Source organism: Cyprinodon tularosa, unplaced genomic scaffold, assembly GCF_016077235.1.
Source record: "Cyprinodon tularosa strain WSP-4 unplaced genomic scaffold, ASM1607723v1 ctg611, whole genome shotgun sequence".
In the NCBI taxonomy this organism is placed as follows: Eukaryota; Metazoa; Chordata; class Actinopteri; order Cyprinodontiformes; family Cyprinodontidae; genus Cyprinodon; species Cyprinodon tularosa.
The window spans coordinates 118,790-131,600 of NW_024039354.1; the positions used below are offsets into that span (position 1 = coordinate 118,790).

At 36.3% G+C, this 12,811-nt stretch overlaps 2 protein-coding genes across 3 annotated transcripts in view; one reads left to right on the forward strand and one right to left on the reverse strand.

Moving 5' to 3' along the window:
* The window catches only part of lrrc17 (leucine rich repeat containing 17), a 33,452-nt gene extending 27,444 nt beyond the window's left edge, over positions 1–6,008 (forward strand). Inside the window, exon 5 of one of the 2 annotated variants that reach the window (XM_038307516.1) lies at positions 5,107–5,549. In XM_038307516.1, coding sequence (XP_038163444.1) covers positions 5,107–5,549 — 443 coding nt within the window. Of the gene's footprint in view, positions 1–5,106 lie in introns of both variants that reach the window. The other variant, XM_038307517.1, reaches the window with a different exon arrangement.
* A 1,472-nt stretch (positions 6,009–7,480) lies between these two features.
* On the reverse strand, positions 7,481–12,811 carry LOC119798141 (ras-related protein Rab-19-like). The gene is made up of 4 exons (XM_038307495.1): positions 11,984–12,811; positions 8,797–8,980; positions 7,908–8,011; positions 7,481–7,829 (listed from the first exon to the last, which is right to left on the reverse strand). The coding sequence occupies exons 1-4, from the start codon at positions 12,176–12,178 to the stop codon at positions 7,635–7,637; spliced, it is 678 nt and encodes a 225-aa protein (XP_038163423.1). The 5' UTR covers positions 12,179–12,811; the 3' UTR covers positions 7,481–7,634.

Here is a 12,811-nt window from a genome sequence, read left to right on the forward strand (position 1 = left end):
AGCACTTATCATGGTGACAGCTGACACACTTCCACAGATTTTCTCTATTTGGAAGGATCCAGAGAAAGAGGAGAGATGATGATGCAGAGCCACAGATTAAAAAAGGAAATTAGGATTGAACTTGCTCAGTTTTATGTTGTTTCACACAGAAAAGCTGGGATTAAACAGTCCTGCTGGGGGATTTACTTGAGTAGTAAGACCCCTGTTACATTTCTCTTTCAAGGTATAGTTTTATTTTTGTTAAATTGCATAAAAGGCATTATTGTTACTCCTTCTTACCTATTTTATAGCCTTTCAAAGCATGTAAACACACAAAAAATAAATTTCTAAAACATTTTATTAGCGTTATTGTTGTTAGGAAAAAAAATCATAATCAGATCCACATATATATACCGTATTTTATTAAACCTCACTTGTCCAACCACGCACAGGAAAGTGATGCAAATTATTATGCAATTTGGTTCCTAGCACTGGTCTCGGGTCCTGCTTAATGTGGAGATAAGAATATGTTCTGGTCAAACACAACCCAAAGGTTTCTTTAAAAAACTACAACCAAAAAAAAAAAGACATTTTGTGTTTGAAGATTGTTTAAATGGTAAAAGGATGTAGTTGATTTCCAACAGGTAAAATTGTAATTGCATGGTTTCTCAAGTCCAATTATTATAATTGTTTTCAGTTGGAAATCCAAAATTACATAATTTGTCCAATTAATTATGATTTCCATCTGTGTTTTTGGATACATAAAGCTTAATATATACATAGTGTTTGTCATGCTTTTCAAAAAGAATATATTCAATGTGTTGCATCCTACAGAATTGATTCTTCATTCAAATAAATAAACAGAAATAAATCTAATAAGGGTAAGCCTTTAAGCATGTTTGATGTGTGTCTCTCGGAAATTATTCAAGTTCGAGGTATTTGGGATGAGCTAACATTCATTATATCAATATAAATTAAAACAAAAGCTGAGCATCTTCTGCATAGCAATGAATAACTATAGCTATGCAGATGGGCTTTATCTTTAATATTCCTTTCAACAGAAAATAATGGCAAATACATGAATAACAACTTCACAGGATTACTAATTTTGATAAAGATAGTCTAGATTTCAAATGAAAATGGGGAATATTTCTGACTTAAACCTAAATATAGTCTTGTGCTTTTTTGTTTCATCCAAAAAAGCTTATGTCCTATTCAAATTTTTCCTGAGATCATAGGGAAATGCATAGGTCTTTACAGAAACCCTAAAACATATTTTATCTACAAATAGTTTTTCTCTAAAGAAATGAAGGTACAGTAGTAAAATGGGAGTGGGATGTACAAGCTAAATTGTAAAGCATTTAAGTCAAAGAGAGACAACATTTGGAGATGTTGAAAAAGAAGTGGACCTGCCTTCTAATCAAGTCCTTACTACAACATACACTCATCATGTGTTTATGTATATACACATATGGGATCCACTATAGTGCTGTGTCTTATATCCATTAGTGCAATGTTTAGATAAAACAACTGACAACCAGTCCTTCAAACAGAAAGAAAATTATGTTGAAACAGACTGTTTTTGTAGTTTTCTTCTCTGAATACATTAACCTCAGCGGAAGAGGAATTCCTAAAAAAAATAAAAAATTACTCTCACAAGACTAACGATTTCTGACTTCAATTACACTATGCAAAAGGGAAATCCTCATGCAAAAGCCTGTGGTTTAATTTATTATCCATCAACACGCGTAAACAATCTATGGCAGCTCACCCAGTGTGTCTAACCCTATTTGTAAATCAAAGAAAAAAAAAAGTGCCATGTAATTCTGAGAGGTTTGTAAGACTGAGACATATGGCCGCAATCCTCCCAAAACCTTCTAATCATGTTCACATTTGGAGCAAATTCCTGAGAGGGTGTTTATTTATGCTTTGTATGTAGACGATGACCAGAGTAATGGGGAGAAAAAGCTGAATGAAAATCCAACACCAGGGTTGTTTTTGGATTGACTGATAATGTTGTTTTTGTTTTTTTTTTTTTTTTTTTTTTGCTTTTCTTAAAATCAGACAGTTATATTCTCCAAAATATGAACAGTCTCAAACTCTGGAAGATCTACCACAGACAGTAATGTGGGGTTCAGGTATGTGATAAGAGTAGTTAATTTCATCCTCTGGGAAAGCATTATGAACGTTTTTTCCCCTGGTAGTGGGGGGCTCCAACAACCAAAGGAACAGTAGCGGATCTGCTTCTGTCCTATGATTCACCAGATAACATACCTCAGTTGAAGACACCCCTTATCCTCCCTTCCCTCTCTGCAACAAATCTATTTATCTGTGCTGTAAAACAAAACTGGATGATTTAAGGCAGAGTTGCTTATAAAAGCTTAGCATAAATCATTGGTTGCTTTCCTCTTTTGTTTTTCATTTTGACACACTTTTCTACCATGATCAGTCCTCTCCTTGCATTTTTTTCCCCACCTCCTCCTCTTCCTCTCTTCCGCTCAGTAAAGATAAAAGCAGGGCCGGAGGCGGGTGGACAGCAAGAAACAGTCTTCGACCCCCCCATTACTCCCACTCTAAACACTTGCACATGCTTTCATGCTTACATGTTAAAGAAAAGCATAGTGACAACACCGGAGGCATTTAAAAGGCATCATTAGCCGTACTTGAAGCCACTGTTGGCTATTCGGGTTCTGTTAGGTGATTCGTTTGAGTGTTACTTATGACTAGATCCGAGGGCAAAACTTACTTTTAATGCTTCAGGGGGTTTTGCCCATTTAAAAAATAAGTAAAGGGGAGAACTCAAGTTAAAATGACAAATAGACATCCTCCTTATTGCACACATAAATGGATCTACTTATTTTAATTGCAGCTTGTTCGGTGTCAGGGCTGGCTTTTTAGGGCTGATAAAAGCCACTATTGATGGGAAGGTTTGAAATATTTGTGGTGTAGAGTGGATCCAGGCCAAGTGGAGCCATGGGAAAATGGATAATAGTGTCACACTGCCACTAGCCACAAGCGTTATTCCACCTTTTTTTCTTTTATGCATTTCGATTCCCATCTAGAATCTCCCTCATAATAACCTAAATATGCAAAATAACACAGAAGTTGAACAGTGGAATATGTCCATATGGGTACGGATGTCTAAGGTTGACCATCAATGGTCTTTAGGACTTTACTATCTGTAGCTACTTTTTCTATTCCTTTAATTTTGAAATTCTCTGGAGAATTAGAAAGTGAGTCAAGAGATCACATTGATCTTTCAGTTAGTTTTGGGCTTATCGAAAGCTTAGGTTGCATTAAGATTCATCTTAGAGACAATCCCCTAGAAAAAGGAATCTTTACAGTAATGATCAAACCACTACACAGCTTTGCTAACTCCCTGCTTAGAGATGAACATTATAAACAGACAAAAAGCAGAAGAATTTGGAGAAAATCTTAGACATCCTTAGAAGAAATGTAATATGTAGAATGTCCATAAAGTGCAGCAAGTGCTAGAAGAGTCTATGAATCAGTGTGTGCAGAATATGAAAAGGGGTTCAAGGTGATACTGTGTGGCTGCAGGTAGGGGTGCCCCTAGGGATTTTAAACTAGTTTACATGAAGCAATGCATATTTATGATGTTTTGCTTATATTCCCATATTCATAAAAATAAAAGCATGCCAGCTACTTAATAGTGGAAGCTCTTTAAGTATAATGATATTAAGTTAGATTCAGTTATTTGCTGCACGACTAACATTCCTATACTCATATCTGCCAAGCAGTAGAGATTACTGACCATACATCATACTCTAGTGGTAGCTGATGCTTCTTGCATTAAACCCCTATGTCCTGTCCTTACAACCTGGGCCAAATCTTATTTTTTCTCTGCTGTCATGCAAAGAATAATTCTCCCTGTAAGTGAAGCACAGGCTGTCTTGGCCAACAGGAATGTTTGACTTACTTTAAGAGGATCCTCTGAAAGTACTTCAATCTTTAAGGCATAAGTTTGTTTTTTTGGTACAAAAAACACAGAAAACCATTGTTTTTGTTTAGGTATCTATGGCGACACCAATGAGATTACCTATCTCTTCTGACACAAAGAAGTACAATTCAGTGGTAGACCAGGGATTCCAGAGTAGGGGTTATAGTACCCCTAGTGGTTTGTCAATGCATTGCAGGGTGTATGTGGAGACATTTGATAATTTATTTCCCAGATAAAGAAATACAATAAAATGGGTCTGGGATGGGTTTTGCTCTGTAAGGACCCAAATGCAAAATAAAAGACGATTTTATCAACTAAACAGATGAAAAAAATGTCCTAATCAACATTTACATGAAAGACTAGAGTGGGTATTGGTGCCTTGCACTACTGCTCTCAGAGGCAAAGACACAGGTCACAAGAGAAGAAAGCTCCAAAGCAGCTGCAGTTTACACACAGTGAATGATGAAAACAAAGTAAAAATGACAGTGAATGTGAATATTTTTTTCCTGATTTGTTAAGTTTGGATGTGTGTATAGGGGACTTATTCAGAAGAGCTCATGTATAAAAAAAAAAAAAAAAAAAAAAAAAAAACAACAACGTAGATTTGTAACTTAATTTGGATTTATTTCAGTACTTGTTCTCTTTCCAGTCAACATATTTATGTTATTTTATTCTAATCTGGAAAATAATGAAATGTCTGAGCATTAAATGTTAAGAAAATTAACAAAAATATTTTAGATTTTTTTTAATCAGTTGTACTTTCTATTCTTATAATATAACACGTTTGACCGAGGGGGTACTCATGGTGAGATAAAATGGCCAGGGGGGTGCACAAGTCAAAAAAGTTTGGGAACCACTGTTCTAGACTCCTCCAGAAAAGCTAAACAAATCAAATAATTTATTAACTTTTACTAAAGGAAAAGTCCATCCTAACAGGTCATTTTTGTTTAGTAACATATCCTTCTGCTGATGGTTTTCTGAATTTTAAAGATGCAAACTCATCTAATGCTAAAACAGGTACATATTAAGAGGAAATATTTTGCTGATGTTAAATATACATTTGATTTTTTTTTTAGTTTAACTGTAGGTTTTTATATTTTTCTTATCAAACATATATGTGGTACTTTGTGGGTTAAGCTAATTTTTCCTGCATCTTTCCCTCCTAGCTGCTTTTGCAGGCCTGCTGTACCTCCGTCACCTTGATCTGTCCAACAACAGCCTTCGGTATTTCCCTTACGGCGTACTGGAGGACCTGTACTTCCTACGGAAGCTTAACTTGGACAACAACCCATGGATGTGCGACTACTACATTCACTACTTGGTCTACTGGCTCAAACATCACCCAGCTGTCTCAGTCACTGGCCTGATCTGCTCAGAGCCAGAGGAGTTCAGGGGCTGGAGAGTGGAAGACTACGTCAAAACCTACAACGGGGAGTGTCCTATAGATAAACAGATAGAAGACAATGACAATGGGCAGGGAGCACATGGAGGGTCTGAGAACGAAGCACAGCAGGTGATGGGGGAGATGGCTGAAGGACAATTGGATCTTATACCCCAGCCCATAAGGAAGAAGGAACCCAATGAGATAGACATCATCAGATTGAGCTAGAATGGGAGAAATTTACACATGACTATTGACCTGCAGGTCAGACGTCAACATGGATTTAAAAAAAATCAGTGATTAAGTGTTAAAGATATAGTATGTGAAGTAAAATATTGAGTAAAAGTATTTCTTAAAAAGCAATTTCCATCCTCATTAATAAGCATAAAATAGGATGATAAACATTTGCTCTAACACTTATTTGTTTCATTGCCTTGCTGCTTTGTTTTTTAAGTGGTGGGCTTTAAATTCTATTTATCTTATATAAGAATATTTCCAAACCAGGCTGTGTTTGTTGCCAAACCCTGACATTCCAGCTGGTTAGATTGTGGTGCCTTTTTGTTTTGTTTCTGTGCAGTAACACTGAGATCAGGATATGTTTTCTTTGGTTTACTTGTTATTTTTCAGCTTAATGTCTGACATTTTCTGTATTTTCTCTGGAATAAATTTGGGTCTATTTTTTGTTTTGTTTTCCAGATTGCTTGTTTTACTTATAAACAGGAATGACTAATAGCAAATTGTCTATGTAGAAATATTTAATTTGTGGTAAAGTGAAATCATGACAAATGGCAGGAATCAGAAATTGGCTCCGCTTGTTCTACAGGGACATTGATGATAATTTTTCTCATTCATTATGCTGATCTGATGTTGCGAAAGAATGATTAGAGAACATTACGTCTATTACAAACATGCTTCTTGTTCCATTTGGCATATTAATCTCAGTTCCTACCCCGGATCTGTCTCAAGCATATATTGTAGGTAACATTTCTTTTTAGCAAATGCATCAACAATAAGCAAGAAAAACTGATAATAACAATACCCAAGCCAGTATCATCAATTACCTGCTGGATACCGGGCACACAATTATCGTTAGTGACAAAAAGTATTGGTTTCCTCCAACCTTTTCAAATATTGTCATAGTGCTACTGCCTAACTCTTTGTAGGGGAGTGGTGGCCTAGTGGTGAGAGCAGCAAGCTTGTACTCTGAGAAGCATGCAAGTATCCGGTTTAATCCCCACAGCCTGCACTGTGGGTCCTTGAGCAAGACCTTTAACCCCTGATTGCTCTCCAGGCGCCATACAGTGGGATCAATGATGTTTAATTATTAGTATTTTGACAGGGTTTTGTGATAGAAACAAAATATGACACATATTCAAAAGTTATGAGAGCCTCAGCAAGTATTTCAAGTTCAAATTATGAACAGCAAGTGATTTTTTTCACAAGAAATTATAACATTTTCTGGTATCATAGCCCTTTAAAAATAATGCAGAATGTTTTTTCTTTTTTTTGTTGAGAAAATTGCAATAAGTTGGTATATTTATAATCCCGACTTAGCGTCTGTGGAAATCCTTTCTATTCATTTCAACTCATGTTTCTCTTTATTATGAAAGACAAACAGAATCCAACTGTACAGATCATGTGCTGGTAACCAGCACCATCTGGTGTTCAGACAATGTCCTTCACAGATCGACAACTTTACGTTGGACATAGGTTAGAAACATGTAGTGATCAATTTCCATCAGGTCAAACTGTCCTGCTTCATTTTCTTAAGTTAATAACAGGCAGATAGAGGTGGTTGAAAGACATTATTATCAAAATATGCAGCTGTTTCATGTGTATGGCACATTGTGTAAGATACTTAGGTCTACAGTGTACAGTATGAGGAAAAGATCAAAGCTTTACACATTTTAGCAAAACTGCACTGTAACCCCCCCCCCCACTCCCCCAACACCTTCCCACTTCTTGTGAGACAGTTGCTGAGGCTACTTAGGGATTCAAATGTGTCCATTTCTAGAAGATGAATTAGAAGTCTAATAGGTAGAATGACACCATGGACCTGTGGAAAAGATTGTTTGACTGTAGTTTCCCCTGAACACTGATCATAGATTGGAGAAAACGCTTCATCAGCATTCCTCTAAGATCAGATGCAATGAATATCTCCTCAGCACCTCTCTATTTTAGCTGATTTTCGGTTCTCTATGCCACATAAATGCATCCAGCATAATGCATCCTGGTTTCTTTCATTCCTCAGCATTCTTGATAAATAAAATGTCCTTCACATTGTTCAGCATCTTCAGTCAAAGTTTCCCCAAGTCAGCAGCATGACTTCTTCTCCTTCTCCGGTGGAATGTAGGCCCCTATGCTGATGTCTATCGGTCGAGAGTTCTCCCTGATTAGAATCCTCGGCATGCTTGGGTTTTCAGCATCAGCCTGCTGGACATGAAGGCCATTCCGAGACAACAGCTCCCTGGCCATCATTAAGAAAGCATCCTCCACATTCTGACTTTGCTGTTAAAGAGAAAGAAACTCAAATGAATACAAAATTAAATCGCATTATAAATTTGAATCTGTATTTATATGTATTACCTTTGCAGATGTCTCCAAAGCAGCTAGTATACCTCTTTCTTTTGCCAGATTGCAAGCTTTTTGGAATGGAACCTCCCGTTCTTCCTCCAGGTCACATTTGTTACCTAAATGGAGGACATCATGAAGTCATTGAAAAAAATGGATATGGAAATTACACACACCTCAGATGTACTAAAACTTAAATTTTTGCCCAAGAAAATTATCCACAGAAAACAGAAATTAAAGGAAATCAAAATCCAGACTTGTTTGGCAGTATAATCAAATTTTACTTCTAGGGTTCTTTTCTTGCTGCTTTATAAAGATAGGTGCAACAAAAAGGTTGCATGTTCTACAAGCTGTTGAGAGCAGTCAAAAGAAAGATGAGGTTCTAAGAAATTTATTTCACAATAATAACTATACCAAAAATGTTTATGCAGCTTTTACATATGTAGGCTATCCCTAAGTGCTCTATATTATTGTTATTTCTGCTCCAAAGGTATATAGATGTGCACAGAATATCTTATATGTCACCTTTGGAACAACATGACTCCAGAACATTTTGCATGACTGTTGCATCTGACTGTAAAGTGCTAAAATAGTGTAAAAACATTATCTGCAATTGAGTTTTAGATTTGAAAAACTATTTTGCATGTGGAAAATGTTTTCATTTTAATTTCCTCCAACCAGAAATTGCACGGTTTGGTCATATTATGATTTGATGATGACACACACACACACAAAATAAAGTTTTGCAGACACTGTCTGCTGAAATACAAACACAGATCACTGCACTTTTATATTTCTGCTCTGCCCATAGAAACAAGTTTGCACGTCTTTTAGGGCACATAAACCCTCTAAAGATCAGGCCCATAGTGTCCTAATTTATCACTGAGGTCCAAATGCAACTCACCTATTAGCACCAAGAGTACATTGGCTGCTCCATACAGCTCTACCTCCTTGATCCAGTGGTCCACCGAGTCAAAGGTGCAAGCTCGTGTGATGTCGTAGGCAATCATGGCACCATGAGCGCTGCGATAGTAGCTCTGTGTGATGGTGCGAAACCTCTCCTGACCCGCTGTGTCCCAAACCTGCATCTGTCCCACAGAGAAACACATCCAGATTTATGTTCACATTATTTTAAGGATTTAACTTATTTTTTAATAGTGGTAAAAATTGACTTTTGTCTAGCGTCACTGTTTTAGGTGTAGATACTTAATAAAGGGAAAGTTTTTATTATAAAAGACTTAGACTTGGGCAACTTTATTGACAATTTGTATATACAGTGTATGCAAAACAAAATGTAATTTATGCAGCTTTCAGACAGGGAATGAGCAGCAGCTTAGCAGGGAAAAGGAACATTTCCATTCCATAAAGTGCAGCATTGATCAAAATAAAAGATTGATAATTAGAGATATTTATCTCTCTGCTTAATGTTTGATATTTACACATTGTTAACTAGGAAAGTAATCAGCAGTGGTTTAAAAGAAGCAATTTTCCCATTGATTGGACCGAAAATAGTTAAAAGGAAAATGGACAGAGTCTCAGCATGTCACTATGAAGATATGAAAGCGGTTATTAAGCAAACATTATTAAAGGCTGCGGCTAATCCCACAAGAAATCATGAACTCCGATTAGCTGTTAGAGTTGAGGGATAAGGTTGCTGTAAAAGCTGAAAAGCAAAGCAACTTCAGTCAATAGAAAAAGGAGGGGGAGCAGAAAAATACGCCTGAATCCTTGCTATTTTAGTTTGTTTATGTACAAGTTAGGGTTGGCACAGTGTTATGTAACAGGATGTTATTTACATAAATGATTGCATTTTTGCTTGGAGGTATAGGTCTTTATTTTTGTCTTGATAATATTTAAGGTAAATAATTACTTTTGTGAGTGTCTTCTCACAAAAAGTAGTCTTCTCCTCTAGTACTACTATGAATTGAAGCTAAAGATGCTTTGTGATACCCACTGTCACAACCAAAAGCAGTGGGAGATAACACAGAGAGAAAGACATGATTAATTTGACTTATGTTGTGGAAAACTAACAATAAAAATAATGATGTGATATGTAATTAAACACAAACAAACCAAACCTAGACTAGGGTTTAACCCCAAACCTGGGCTGCCTGCTCTGGGTTTGTCTTACCTACGTAATAGCTGTTTCTTTGGCATTGATATATAGACTTAACCGCCTGTATTTCTAGGAGGCAAAGACAGTTCAACACTTAAAACTCACAAAGGAACCAAATGTGAAATTTTCTGCTCAGTAATGATTCTACAGTTACAATTTATGTTACATGAATAAATTCCTATATATTGTTTTTTTCTCGCCATCTCGGTTAGAGTTTTCTGATTTAGGAACTATGGAAAATCATTGGATTTATTGGTTATGCTTGAATCTATAAACTTAAAAAAAGCATGTACATGACCAGGTGTGATGAAAGTGATGCTGTCATACTGAGGCATTTGAGGAGGTAATAGGAGATTTTTCAGGGTGTTGCTTTGGTTTTGAGTGCAGATGTGGAAATTATCCCCAATAATCAGGCTGAGAAGTGGATTCATTTTTATGGCGATTATAAGGAAATAACAGTTTGCATCAGCAATGATAGCAGAAACTCTTTGGTTTCCCCTGTGGAGAATCTAGAGTACTCAGATATCTCTGAGAGTACTCTCCAAGGATCTACAGTGAGAGACCTTTGTATCGTTGTAGCAACCAGACTAGACTCAAAAAGCAAACCCCTTTAATTACACCACAGCAATAAAGCTAGTCAGTTAGAGAACAGTTTAATAAATTTAAAGCAAACAAATAAAGGAAATCAATTGCTGAACATAAACTTGGTGCATCTTTTGACCTAAATACATATTTAAATGTAGGTTAAATAAATGATAGACCAAATGTGTTTTGAAAGTAAAAGCACACTTGGCAATAGAGTATTTTAGCAGTGAAATAAAATCTTAACAATGACTTTCTGTTGGTTAAAAATAACTAAGCTGGAAAACCAGCTTTGTAGATGTAGCTTCAGGCAGAAAAAAGCAGATGAAGACACAATAATCACTCATCTGAACAATCCAGTCTTGGCAGGTATTTTAACTTATAACAGCCTCAAGGTGCAGTAACTGTTGTACAAGATTTGTAAAAACAAATTAAAACCCTTCCAGAGGTCACCCAAGCTGCTAATATTCAACATTTAGTCAACAAAATATTGATCTGTTGACTGTTAACAAAATATTTTGATGTAATATGAGGACATTTTTTCTTAGCATAGATGAAATCCCAAATCCTCAAATTAAAAAGCAAAATCAATTACAGATTGAAAGTCTCTTCCAAAATAGGAGCTTTTATGCTTTTCATAATGATATTCTTTAAACTTAAAGAGGAGTGTTAAAGGGGTTGTTATGGATTTGTTATCGGCCAACTTTAGGTATTACCTCATATAGGAATAAAATGTATCCCTCTGAAAGCACCTTTCCTATTGTGAAATACAGTGGTGGCAGCAGCATAGAGCTGTGGGGAGGATTTGCTTCAAAATGGATAAGAAAGGCTTCTAAATGATGCACTATTTTGTTTTTTGTATATTGCATACAATCCTGATAAAATCAGGTGAACTAAATGGAATCAAGGGGTACGATTTCATTTTATTTATTTCTTTATTTAGGTCGGTGGATGCAGAACTAATTAAGGTCTTAAAAAGTAACAGCTTCCTTTTCTAGTGAGATAACAGTAGATGAGCGTCTATTTTTGCAGTCACCAAAGGGAAGAACCTGATTGGCAAGTTCTTCATACCAGCAGCCAGTCAGACCTGTTTAGGCCCAAAGCAAACTGCCATTACAACTTGCTGTAATGTCACTGAGGATACCCGCTTTAAAAGGGGTCGTCTCACATATTTCTGCATAAAATATGAATGAAATCTAATTGGAAGCTGTTAAATGAATCAAAAAGGTAATAAATACCTAGAAAATAGAAGCTCTACTTTTGATTATCTGTCATAAGTATCTTCAAACCAAAACACTTCAGAAAACCTTAATGCCTCTTATATTTGTAGATCCTTTACTTATTGTCTTCTAAATATCTAACTAGAATAGAAAAAAATATGTAGAAAACTTACCTTTACTTTCTTTCCATCAATATCCACCGTCCTGACAGTAAAATCCACCCCAATGGTGTTCTGCTGTTTCTCTGAGAAAATCCCTGACTTGAAATTCTGGACAATGCAGGTTTTCCCCACATTGGTGTCCCCAATAAGAATGATCTTAAAAAGAAAATCAAAAGTGTCATCGTGCTCGGGTGCTGGTCCCTGCATTGTGGAAGTACAGCAGAGTGTGTCTGCGTCTATTTCAGCGTGAATAGAGGAAATTATCTCTCCTTTAGCTGCACTCTAGATCACTTGGAATGCTTGACCTTTGAAGCTGGAAGGTGATGGGTTATCTTTGTGTTTGAATCAAGGCAGAAAAAGGACCCAATAATAAGAAAAAATTGTTACAAGCAACAACAGCTAAGCAGAATATAAATCAGCAGATTAGATGATGTCCTCAATGTGATAAAAGCACCAGAAATCTTTTTTTCTATGTTTTATAAAAAGACAATAAATTATTTCCAGTTCTGCATTCTTTCTCTCTTGTATTCCCTGAAAGTTAAGTATTTCCTTCCGCTCTCGTGCTCTTTCAGTGCTACAAAAATGCGTTATTTCAGCTGCTCCTTTCAGCTCCTTCTCAGGTGTTGACCCACTTTACCGTCCATGGTAACCAACAACATAAAAATCCCTTCCATCCTTTGTGTCCTCATGAATAATCTGCAGTAATATCAATAAAAGAACAAAAATCTTCCAGTTAGTAGGTGTGAAATCGTATCACCTCATAGCAGTCTGTCGTCCCAGGTCTCTCTTACACACATAAACACACACATTCTCTCTTGGTTCCTCCCTCTGGGTTTCTCC